We start from the raw sequence: 12,435 nt of genomic DNA, 5'->3' as shown, positions 1-12,435 counted from the left end.
TCCTGCTCTCGTGATCCTGAACTCCACCATCTCATGGTCACTGCAGCCAAGGCTGCCCCTGACTTTCACATATCTGACCAGTTCTTTCTTGTTGGTATTTGGTCCCACAGTGTCTCTCCTCATCAGTTCCTCCATGACCTGTGTTAGGAAATGATCATCAAGGCACTCGAGAAACCTCCTGGACTAGTTGTGCCCTGCTGTGTTTTCTGTCCAGCAGACATTAGCTTGGTTGGAGTCCCCCGTGAGGACTAAGACGTGCGAACATGAGCTTCCCTCCAGCTGTCTGAATGCTGTACTCACGTACTTCTTCCTGATCAGGTGGTCTGTAGCAGACACCCACCCGAATGTTGCCCATCTTGAAATCTCCACCAGTTTGGATCCAGAAGCTCATGACTGGCTCATTGTCTATCCCTAGGCAGAGCCCCATGCATTCCTGCTGCTCCCTTGCTTAGAGGACCACTCCCCTGCCTTGGTTGCCTTGTCAGTCCTTCCTAAAGAGCCTGTCCTCATCTACTGCAGCACTTCAGACATGCGAGCTATCCCACCACATCTCTGTGATCGCAATGAGATCACCGCCCTGTAACTGCACCCAGCCTTCCAGTTCCTCCTGCTTGTTCCCCATGCGTCATGCCATAGCACACAAGTGCTTCAGATGGACACCCACTTGTGCTGATTAACCAGAAAAGAGATGAGAACTTCCCCTACAATGCTGTCCTCTCAGCACTTCCTTATTTATGCACATACACTTGGGTGGGTCTGCTTTAGCCCTATCTTGTTTTCCAAGATCTCTCTTGTTCACTCTTCACCCTTTGCTTGCCAACTCAGTCCACCTTCCTCCCTTGACTGTGGGTTTTCATCTCCTTCCCTCGTCGTTCCTAATTTAAAGCTCTCCTTACCAGGTTAGTCAGCCTGTCTGCAAAGATATTTTTCCCGAATTGTTCAGGTGGATCCTGTCTCTTCCTAGGAGCTGATCCTCAAAGAGGGTCCCACTGGTCTTAAAACCCAAATCCCTGTTGTCAACAACAGGGTCAACACCGACATTGCTTGGGTGCTTCACTAGACCCAGCAGGGCTCCCAGCCCATCTGCAGCCATGGCACTGAACCTGTTCTGTAGTTGCAGATCTGCAGGTGGAGCAGGAGCCTCCCTCCTAGTGCCAGTGGTTGTAAGCTTCTGCCCTTCACCATCGTGGGACTCCATTTCTCAACCCAACAGGCAGAGACTCTGACTGCCCCTCCTTCGGTACATTTTGGGGGTTCAGGCTCTTCTATCTGAGATACCTTGTGTTACGTCTCACAGAAGATCCGCTCAGTCTCCTTTTTGTCATCTCTGATACTGCACCATCAGCTGACCTCCTCACGCTGCTCCTTTACATGGTGACGCAGAGCCTCCACCAGTGCATACCTCCTGCAGGCTAAAAGACCATCTTCCACTGTCCCAGCCTTGGCAAGAGGCCCTGTTGTCCCTGCAGGCCCAGGCTTGCAGAACTGCAGACTCCCTCGGGAGCTCAGTCTGGGCTGAGACCTGTGATGAGCCAGGGGTAGCTGTTCCAGTTGCTGCTGGGGACTGTGCCCTGTGGAGCATCACCACCACTCCAGAGCCCACGTACACTAACCTTAGCAGGGTTTCTGGACCTCTTCTGTGCATAGTGCTGCACACACTGCTGCCTCTGTTAGCTGTGCTCTCAGAAACTGAAGCGTGACAATGATGGTGCTGTGCAATGACACGGAGGCAGGGAGTATAGGAAGAACTTAGCATAGGAAGACTTGCTGACATTTGGCTTGGAGACCTTTAAAACTATTCAAAAGTGGTTTTAGGGACTTTTGAAATTTGCTGTAGGAACAGTCTACCCCCATTATATTTTCCCTAATCTTCTTCCTGTCTTTTTCCTGACAACACTAACATTTATAAGTACATCTAGTGTTTTTCAGCTATAGTGCTTTTCAGGTGTTTCACCAGGGAATGCCTAATCTCCGTTTTATAAATGAGGAACTGGCCTTCTTCAGAGGGAATATGTAACGTGACAGAGGTCATAAAACCTTGCATGGCCCATAAGCTATCAGTGGCCCATAAGGGATTCTCGTTTCCTTCATATTGATATCTGTGCTGTGTTCATTGTGTTCAAATATTTATGCTTATTGAATGACTGAAGACGTGAAAATAGAGTTCCTTCAGAGGTGCAAGGCTCAATTAATTGTGTAAAGCCTTGATGCAATATTCATTGCTGTCTTTACCCTCTGGAAGAACAAGCATTCATGAGGGGTAAACCTTCTTTAGGGAGCCTTCTTGTGAAATTGGGTGTAGACCTTTGGAGGGCAGTCCTCTAAACGATAATGACCATAATGGTCCTGAGCTCCTAACACGAACACTGGGATTGAGGGAACAACTGCTGAACTCTGATGTCCACAGTAGGAAGCCACGTTGGAAGGGATCACAGAATCACAGAATCGCAGAAGGGTAGGGGTTGGAAGGGACCTCTGGAGATCATGTTGTCCAACCCCCCTGCTTGAGCAGGCACACCCAGAGCAGGGGGCACAGGAACACATCCAGGTGGGTTTTGAATGTCTCCAGGGAAGGAGACTCCACAGCCTCCCTGGGCAGCCTGTTCCACTGCTCTGGCACCCTCACAGGAAAGAGGTTTTTCCTCATATTGAGGTGGAACTTCCTGTGTTCCAACTTGCGCCCATTTCCCCTTGTCCTGTCGTTAGGCACCACTGAAAAGAGTCTGGTCCCATCCTCTTGACACTGACCCTTCGGATATTTGTAGGCATTGATGAAATCCCCCCTCAGTCTTCTCTTGTACAGGCTGAACAAACCCAGGTCTTTCAGCCTTTCCTCATAAGGGAGATGCTCCAGTCCCCTGATCATCTTGGTAGCTCTCTGCTGAACTTGCTCAAGCAGTTCCCTGTCCTTCTTAAACTGGGGGGCCCAAAACCAGACACAGTACTCCAAATGTGTTCTCACTAGGGCAGAGCAGAGGGGGAGGATAACCTCTCTCAATCTGCTGGCCATACTCCTTTTAATGCAGCACATGATACTGTTGGTCTTCTTGGCCACAAGGGCTCAGTGCTGGCTCAGGGTCAAGCTACTGTCCACCAGCACTCCCAGGTCCTTCTCAGTGGAGCTGCTTTCCAGTAGGTCAGCCCCCAACCTGTACCGGTGCATGGGGTTGTTCCTCCCCAGGTGCAGGACCTTGCACTTGCTCTTGTTGAATTTCATGAGGTTCCCCTCGGCCCAGCTCTCCAGCCTGTCCAGGTCTCGCTGGATGGCAGCACAGCCTTCTGGCGTATCAGCCCCTCCTCCCAGCTTGGTATCATCAGCAAACTTGCTGAGGTTACGCTCTATTCCTTCGTTGAGATCACTGATGAATATGTTGAACAGGACTGGACCCAGCACAGACCCCTGGGGAACACCACTAGTGACAGGCCTCCATCCAGAATCTGCCCTGTTGATCACTGCCCTCTGAGTTCTGTTGTTCTGCCAGTTCTCTGTCCACCTCACTGTCCACACACCCAACCCACACTTCCTTAGCTTGCCTAGGAGGATGCTATGGGAGACAGTGTCGAACGCCTTACTGAAGTCAAGATAGACAACATCCACTGCTCTCCCTTTGTCAGCCCAGCCAGTCACGCCATCATAGAAGGCTATCAGGTTGGTCAAGCATGATCTTCCCTTGGTGAATCCATGTTGACTACTTCTGATAACCTTCTTGTCTTCTACATGCCTGGACATGACCTCCAGGATGAACTGCTCCATCTCCTTTCCAGGAAAGGAGGTGAGGCTGACTGGCCTATAGTTTACCAGGTCTTCCTTCTTGCCCTTTCTGAAGATTGCAGTGACGTTTGCTTTCCTCCAATCCTCGGGCACCTCTCCTGTCCTCCACGACCTTTCAAAGATGATGGAGAGTGGCTTGGCAAGAACATCCGCCAGCTCCCTTAGCACTCTCTGGTGTATCCCATCAGGGCCCATGGATTTGCGGGGATGCAGTTTGCGTAGGTGATCTCTGACCCAATCCTCCCCAGCCATGGGGAATTCCTCCTTTCTCCAGATTTCCTCTCTCACCTCTGGGGGCTGGAATGCCTGAGGGCCAGCCTTCGCAGTAAAGGCTGAAGCAAAGAAGGCATTCAGTAACTCTGCCTTCTCTGCACCCTGCATTGTCAGGGCCCCTTCCGTGTTCAGCAGTAGGCCCACTGTATCCCCAGTCCTCCTTTTACTGCTGATGTATTTAAAGAAACCCGCCTTGTTTTCTTTGACATGCCTTGTCAGATTTATTTCCAAGTAGGCTGTGGCCTTCCTCATTGCATCTCTGCATACCCTGGCAACATTCCTATATTCCTCCCAAGTGTCCAGTCCCTTTTTCCACATACTGTGAACCTCCTTCTTCCATTTGAGTTCCTCTAGAAGCTCTTGGCTCATCCATGCAGGTCTCCTGGCTCCTCTGCCTGACTTCTTCCTCCTAGGGATGCACTGATCTTGAGCTCGGAGGAAGTGGTCCTTGAATACTGTCCAGCTGTCTTGGGCCCCCCTGGTTTCCAGAGCCCTTGCTCATGGGATTCCTCCAAGCAGGACTCTGAAGAGGCTAAAGTTGGCCCTCTTGAAGTTCAAGGTTGTAACCCAACTTGTTGCCCTGCTTCTACCTCACAGTATCCTAAACTCGACCATCTCATGGCCACTGCAGCCAACGCTACCCCCAACTCTCACATCCTCAACCAGACCTTCCTTGTTTGTTAGGATAAGGTCGAGCAGCACATCTCGCCTCATTGGCTCCTCCACCACTTGCATCAAAAATCTATCCTCAATGCTCTGCAGGAACCTTCTGGATCGTGCATGGCTTGCCGTGTTGCTCTTCCAGCAAATATCAGGGTGACTGAAGTCCCCCATGAGGACCAGGACCTGCAATTGCGAGGCTACTTCCAGCTGTCTGTAGAAGGCTTCAACTTCCTCTTCTTCATCAGGTGGCCTGTAGCAAATGCCCACAACAGTGTCACCCATATTTGGCTGTCCCTTAATTTTTACCCACAAGCTCTCAACTTCTTCTCCTTCCACTCGAAGGCAGAGCTCGATGCATTCCAGTTGCTCCCTCACATAAAGGGCAGCTCCCCCACCTCACCTTGCTGGTCTGTCTTTCCTGGAAAGCCTGTACCCATCCATGACCACATTCCAGTCATGCGAGCTATCCCACCATATCTCTGTGATTGCTATGAGATCATGGCCCTGCAACTGCACACAGACCTCTAGTTCCTCCTGTTTATTCCCCGTGCTGCGTGCATTGGTGTACAGGCATTTCAGAAAGGTGCTTGAGCATGCAGGTTTCCTTGCGTGGGTGTACGAGGACCCACTACAGGCATGCAAGCCCTTGAGGAGGTTGGTCTCACAGTTGCCATTGCATGAGGCCGCCACGGCACCTTTATCACTGCTCAGGTTGTCCTGTCTTATTCCCCTATTGTGTGTGATGGCATTAGCATTTGCCAGTTTGTCCCCCTCCCCCTGAGTTCCTCAGTTTAAAGCCCTCCTCACCAAGTTTGCCAGCCTGCTGCCAAAGATTCCCTTGCCCCTTCCCGACAGGTGGAGTCCATCCCTCCCTAGCAGCCTATGGTTGTTGAAGAACGTCCCGTTGTCATAATCTGCGTATAAAAATATCAGTGGGAGTCACCTTTCTCTCTCAGACTTCCTTTGTTCTTTTGAAATAGATCTCCTTTTTTAGAGCCGGAAATGATCAAGTTCAGTTGTAACTGCAAATGGCGGTACTCAGGATGCTACTTTTCCTCACGCTGGATCCATTAATCTGTGAACTTTCAGCTGAAGTTCCTGTCCTTAGTGTGTGGTAAAGGAAGACTCTTGCTTAGACTAAGCAAGCCATAGAAAGAAAGGCATCCTTAGAAGACATCTGGGAAATAAAATGGCTCTGAGAAGCATTAGAGTGGTAATTACTGAACCCAAGACACTTGTGTATCACTGCTTATCAGCAGAGGGCTGAAAAAAACAGCATCAATTATGTCACACTCTTTGCAATATTTGACTAAGTGTGTCTGTTCCAACATGGCAAAAGAAATTAATTTGGCAGCTGCTTCAAGCAAAGGGGGAAGGGGGGGCAGGAGGAAGAACCACAGCTGCACTTGCCCTAGGGCTTTTGGCTTTTTGGATTTGTGTGAGTGGTGCAACTGGAATCTGCTGTGTTTCATCAGACAAATGGCTCCCAGCAAGGAGGCAGTTTAACTTGATTAACCCAAGATGAATGTCACAAGTCTTAGAGATCACAGAGGATTAGAGCTGGGGAGATGAACAGTGGCAGCCCTGGCTCATTTGTAGATGTCAGTGAAAGCCTGTGCATGTGGGCCCTGTCAGAGACTGCTGTTCATTCGGTATTTTTTAATCTGTTTATTGTTTTCCTGTGAAGAACCAGTCCAATCCCATTTTTTCCTGATCTGTGTAGGAAGGTGTCTGCCACAAGTGCTCTCAAACTTTTTTACAGCAAAGAAAGATCCTGACCAGATATAAGAGACACAGCTAAAACTGTTCAGAGTGGCTCATCTTTGGAGACCTGATTTGAGCAGGTTTGGACTTAGTGAGCAGTAAAAGTGAAATCTTGAGCATGCCAGGTACAGGGTTACTTTAGACAGTGGAAAATTGTAGTGGATGGGAGCTGTTTTCATATGAAAGAGATAGGGGCATCTGAAGCATCTGAAATATTATAAATGATATACTGCAGCAGAGAATGTGATATTTGATTCATTGTACCTACAAGAGATAAGACAGTTTCCCCCTTAGCATGGAACATGTCCCTTAAAAAAGAGCTGGTTGTTGGCATGAAGAAGGTTAGAAGAGGAAATAACAGGGATATTTGCAGCATGCGGAACAGTGCAGTATGGTGATGCCTGAGTTAGCTCCAGGACGAGACACCTTATCACAGGGTGGGAGAGAGGGGAGTGTGAAAGGTATAGTTCATTAGAGGTGGGAATATGGAACAAAACAGTAAGGAAACACTGAGCTCAGGCAAGAGAGAATGTATGCTCTTACCATCCTCCAGCTGTAACAGAAGAACTCCTGTTTTTTTTAAAAAACAACAAACCAACAGGGCACAAGAAAAGGCTAGGCTTCCATAACTCAGCAGCCTCTAGATTTCCAGCCAAGGAAAGTTCATACACACATTCTGCTGAATTCTTGCTTATAGTCCATCTAAGAAGCACGTTTTTTCTAAAATTTGCCTTTATTTTGAATGTGAAAGCTGGTTTTGCCAAACATATGTCACGTTATTTCCACTGAACATTGCAGTGTGGCAGTGCATTTCCTGTTTTCAAATTTTATTGGACTGGAGTTGTGGAGCACGATCAAGTATCTCACAGATCCTAAGATTGCTTAGATATTGCATAAAATAACTCTAAATATTGCTGCTGCAAGACAACTGACTACAATTTGTGCAGTTATTGTGTTGTTCTCTCATATTGGTACATACAATGTGGAATTGTACATAAATTACAGCTTATAATAGGGAGGTGATAGTCTGATTTTCTACAGAAGATATTGGATACTGGAATGGATTGTTTCATTTGTGGGAGAGCTATTTGGCCAGATTCAGTGCTTGAATATTAGCAAAAAACTCCAGAGTGTGGGCAAGAGAGTTCTGTGGACCTCTGCTGCACTGAAGACACTCTTGCTAAGTCAGTCGCATGACAGCGATGAGAGAACGAAATACTGGAGACCCTCCAAAAGCAGAGACTCCAGAACAGTGCCCTGCACAGAAACTCAGGCTGCCACTGCCCATGAAACCCTTGTCTTCTAGGCAAACAAATGGAGAACCCTGATTTTGGAACTACTGGGAGGTAGGGGCCAGAACTAATTCATTTAGAATGTCAGAAAAAATATAGATTTAAAAATGAGAAAAACAAGGGATCCTGTGTTACAGCCAGGTAGTTGAGAACTGTTGACTGGTCCCAGCCTCTAATCTTTTCTGATTTTGTGGCAACTTGTTTCTGCTTCCTGCATTAGTTAAAAATGACTGTTTTTCCCTTAATACAGGTGACTCACTGGCACAGTCCGTACTTCTTTGCCTACTTCCCTGCAGCCTCTTCCTTTCCGGCCCTTCTTGCAGACATGCTGTGTGGTGGAATTGGATGTGTGGGCTTCTCTTGGGTAAGTTGACTGGGGTATGTACTGCTAGGTGGTAACGGTGCTTCACCTTGCCAAGATTGTAAGCACAGCAGTAGCACTCTTCAGTGAAATTATTGATTAATAGCAGCGAAGTCACAGGACTATTTTTATAGGTAAATTCCCTTGCCTAATTAAGTGTTTTCACATAGACACCCTGAATGACTCCAGGAAGCAAAGGCTACTTCCTTTCAGTAGTTTTGCCCTTGAAAAATCACCAGCCTTTGGAATTAGCGGTAGCAGTGCAAACTTACTGGTAATTCATTGAGTAGTATGACTGCTGCCTATCACCCAGTGTTGTTTTTTCTCTTATCATCTGCATGAATGGGAAATTTTGTTTAAAAAAGCCCCACATTCATCTGAGATGTCCTCTTCTCAGACAGATTTGTACTTGATGTTGAAAAAAAAAATGCAAGATGCAAATCCTAGCTTTAACATTTGAGAGTCCTGGTTCTATGAGAGGCCCGGTTTGACATTTTTTCGGTAACTGTTAGAAACCGCACGCACAAAATGGTCTTCAGGTCCCAAATTTAGCTGGTGAAGTTAATCAGCTAGTCTCCTCCTCTATAGTCCAAGGACAGAGAAAGAAAGGGAGAGAGAGAAAGAGTTTTCTTGCTCTGGTAGATCCTATTTCTCTTCATGGTCTAGTGAGGTTATTCCCTCTGTTCTCTTTCAACACAGGCTGCAAGTCCAGCTTGCACGGAGCTGGAGACTGTCATGCTGGATTGGCTAGGGAAGATGATTCATTTGCCTGAAGACTTTTTAGCTGGGAAGGATGGCCAGGGCGGAGGAGTCATTCAGGTAAGAGAGGACACAAAAAAGAATATGGGATGAGTTTGTGGACTTTATGATTTTGTCAAACCTTCATATCATCCCAAAACACTAATAAAGGAAAGGTATCTTTTTTTCTGCCACATGTGTTCCTTTCAGACTTTCAGAAAGGCTGATGCTCTCTGAGAATGTCCACAGGTGGGTAGGATCGTTCATGAAAGTAATGGTTTTGTTGTCAGAGCAGCTGGATTCTGAAACACTCTTGCCGGTGAGGAATTGTTAGTAGTTCGACGTAACAGCACAATTTGGGCTTAAAATCCAAATCGTAATGTTGAAAAATCATGTAGGGTGGAAACTTTAATTTGTTGATCAAGTGAAGTGAGCTCATGCTTACTGACAGTGTGCAGCAGTTTCATGGCTGAAAATAGGAAAAATCTTCTCAAATAGAAATGTATCTGAGGATTTGAGCACAGCATCATGGCAAGTGGTTACAAAGGCTTCCAGGAAGTCCCTCTCAGACCTGTTCTCTTGTTTGCTTCAGTCCGTTTCCAAAACAGTATTCCTTTTCTCGGAGGAGAAAAGCAATGGATAAGAACACAGGAGAGCATCTTCTATAAGTAGAAATAACAGAAGGTAGTAGAAATCCTATCAGTATTTGTCAAAGAAGTTGAAATTATTTTAAGAAACTTTCCTTATGTAAAAAAATGAAGTACTGTAATATTAAAATAAAATGAAGAGCCTGAAAATAAAATGTGAACCTGAACGGTTCTATCGGTAGATAGTATAACTGTCAGACTATACTGCAGTATCCAAACAGAACAAAACACCCAGACTTGGACGGTGACTGCTTAATGAAAGCCTACAGTGTCTGGACAGAGTATCTGTACAATAATGAATATATCATCAATGGGCAAACTTGCATGCATAATAAAGCTGTATTGTTTGTCAGCCATGGCTCCACTAGCGCATGGACTTTCTGTAAATGCAGACTCTGGTCACATCTATTAATCTAACTAAAACAGATCTCTACTATGAAAAAGACTGAATTTTAAATAATTGTTCTGTTCTCTTTTGATAATCTCTGGAGTCTGGTCATTGGAGGCCAGGCTACAATCTATTTTATCCTAAGGTAGGCTTCTGAAATACATCTGAATTATGTGCTAGAAGTGGGGGCTTCTTTCTTTGATCTCAGATGCAAATGCCTATGGCATATGCCTGTGAACCTTCTAGCATCTTCCCAGGCAAGTATGAATTTAACCCAACTGCTTTGATTCTCCTAGGTGGAGCTGCACCTCCACCAGTGTATTTCCAGAATAACTACTCATCTGCTTGCTCTGTTCGGATCTTGCTCATTACAATTAGTAGGAAGGGGGTTATGCTAAAGAAATCAAGCTTTTGTCGTGCGTCTCAACAGCATTTATTTGTACCAGGGAAAGCAAGAAATTATGCCTGGTGGTTATCATCAGGAAATATTGCCCTTCCAGCCTGACAATACTGGATTGCCCATAATTTTAATCAGAAACCAGTGAGTTTCAAGAATTGAAAGTGGGCTCTGTGTTCCTGCTTACGATGAAGTAATTAATTCTGCAGATCTTCTTGTCTTGCTTTTGAAACAAAAATGATACAAATAAGAGAGTGCGAAGCAAAGACAACATGAGCATGTGAAAGTGCTAGTCATTCTCTTGGTAAATACCAAGTAATTATTGTGGTATTGGGTAAAACTGAGCCTGCGAAAATTGGCTCTTAATTACATTTGAAAGTCTATGTCAATATGAAGCACTTTGTTGTTGTGTGCAGGATGACACTTGGAAATGGCAAAAGATGAAAGAAAATTTCAGTTGAGAGCTCTGGTGGACATGAACATCAGCACTTGCTGATATTTCTTCCGCCTCTTGAGCCTGCTTGCCATGGCAACCTTTGTTTGCTTGCAGCAAAAGGAAAGGTATCATCATCCTTCACTTAATGTAAAATACAGCGTTCAAGAGGAGAAAAAAACCCAGCTTTTAAAAATAAGTGAGAAAGCAACTTTCTTCCTGTGGCTTGTATCCTGCTGTTCATTCTGGATACACTGCTGAAAAGTGTACCTGCTTTGAATTTTAAAGAGTTTCTTGCTCTGGAAAGAAAAAGTATTTTAAGGGTGAAACAAAATGAGCCTCAGCCTATATTTTGCCTGGCAAGGAACACTGCTGATCTAGCTTTCGTGTCAATTAGCCAAAGAGTTCAAGAACCAAGGGGTTTTTTTTTTCCTCAAAAATATTTAGCACAATACTTTGGTGTGAAGTAAACAGAAGAGCATTATAAACCAGGTTCTGCAAATATTGTAAGCTTCTGTATAAAAAAGGTGACTTACGGAAACTGAGTCAATGTGAAAAAGCCTATGTCTACCGTGAGACATCGAAAAGCATTTCCAGGTAGCTGGATTCAGGTGCCTTTAGGCTATGGCCCGGCTGTACATCAGGAGGGAAGATTCAGCTGTTGATCCCTGTTTCTGTGTAAGGAAATCCGTACAAGAACTGTTGCATACACCGACCACGCACCAGCCTGGATGAACAGCCGGGATGCCAGGACGTCTGTGGCACTCCTCAGAAGGCTGAGGCTATTCCTGAGCCTAAGTCATTTGTTTGCCCACCCAGCCAGGCAGTCTCCAGAATAGTGGGGGCTTAAATTTCCAGATCTCAAATTAATGCCTTAACCTTTGACATTTCCTACAACCATTTTCTTTCAGATATATTTGTGTGCATTTTTTCAATATGCATATTTGTTACATGTCCTGGATAGACGCTAACAGTTTTACAGGGCCTTATCATAGGAAAAAAAAAAAAAAGCGCCATTTTCATCCCATATATTTGAAAGATTTTCACGTATCCCATTAAATATATATTTTAATGGAAGTAGTATTTAGTATTTTTTCCCACCAAATGCAAGGGTGCTAGAGCTAACTTTGCTTTGAAGAACCCAGGCTTAGGAAGGTTGTTTTCAGTGGCTTGCCCGATGCGAGATGGAATTAGGCCTTGCACACAGGCTTTTTGTTGCCCAGCTTCGTTGTGAGGACACACAACTTCCCTGAAACACTGCACGAACATCACAATAAGCTGCAGTGGTTTGCACAAATGAAAAGCACCCTCATCTGGTGAATGGCAGGAAAGGGTATTTCAGGCAACACTGTCTGACAGTATATGCCCATTATGCGGGTCTTCTGATTACGCAGGGTTCTTTAGAAGATGATATACTGCTTACACTGTATGAGATTCATCAACGGATAAAGCTGAACCTCCAGGAAGGTACCTTTGGAGGAACCATTTATCTCAGTCCAGAATATTTGCCTACAGTAGATGGAATTACTGCTTTCTGGATATGCTTCCCTCTCCCCACTGAATACTAGGGGACCTAAACAACTATTTTGTCTCATATATTTAACTTTGTAGACCGATAAAGTAAGATGAATCAGATCTGGAAAGTTCTTTGTGTGTAAGTTGAAGATAACTGTGTGCACACCCTCTTGCATCGTGACTTTTGGGAAC

General features: G+C 45.5%; 1 protein-coding gene across 12 annotated transcripts in view; it reads left to right on the top strand.

Annotated features, from left to right (window-relative positions):
* The window catches only part of LOC142053159 (aromatic-L-amino-acid decarboxylase-like), an 82,096-nt gene that overhangs the window by 28,119 nt on the left and 41,542 nt on the right, over nt 1-12,435 (top strand). For all 12 annotated transcript variants that reach the window (XR_012659102.1, XR_012659103.1, XM_075084358.1 and 9 more), the window contains 2 exons: nt 8,015-8,128; nt 8,825-8,944. Coding sequence is in view for 10 of the 12 variants with exons in the window: in XM_075084358.1 (XP_074940459.1) it covers nt 8,015-8,128; nt 8,825-8,944 (234 nt within the window). In the remaining 2 variants the exon portion in view is untranslated. The remainder of the gene's footprint in view (nt 1-8,014; nt 8,129-8,824; nt 8,945-12,435) is intronic.

This window comes from Phalacrocorax aristotelis, chromosome 2 (assembly GCF_949628215.1).
Source record: "Phalacrocorax aristotelis chromosome 2, bGulAri2.1, whole genome shotgun sequence".
Lineage (NCBI taxonomy): Eukaryota > Metazoa > Chordata > Aves > Suliformes > Phalacrocoracidae > Phalacrocorax > Phalacrocorax aristotelis.
The sequence above is the reverse complement of the archived record's forward strand: the minus strand, read 5'-3'. Positions and strand labels throughout refer to the sequence as shown.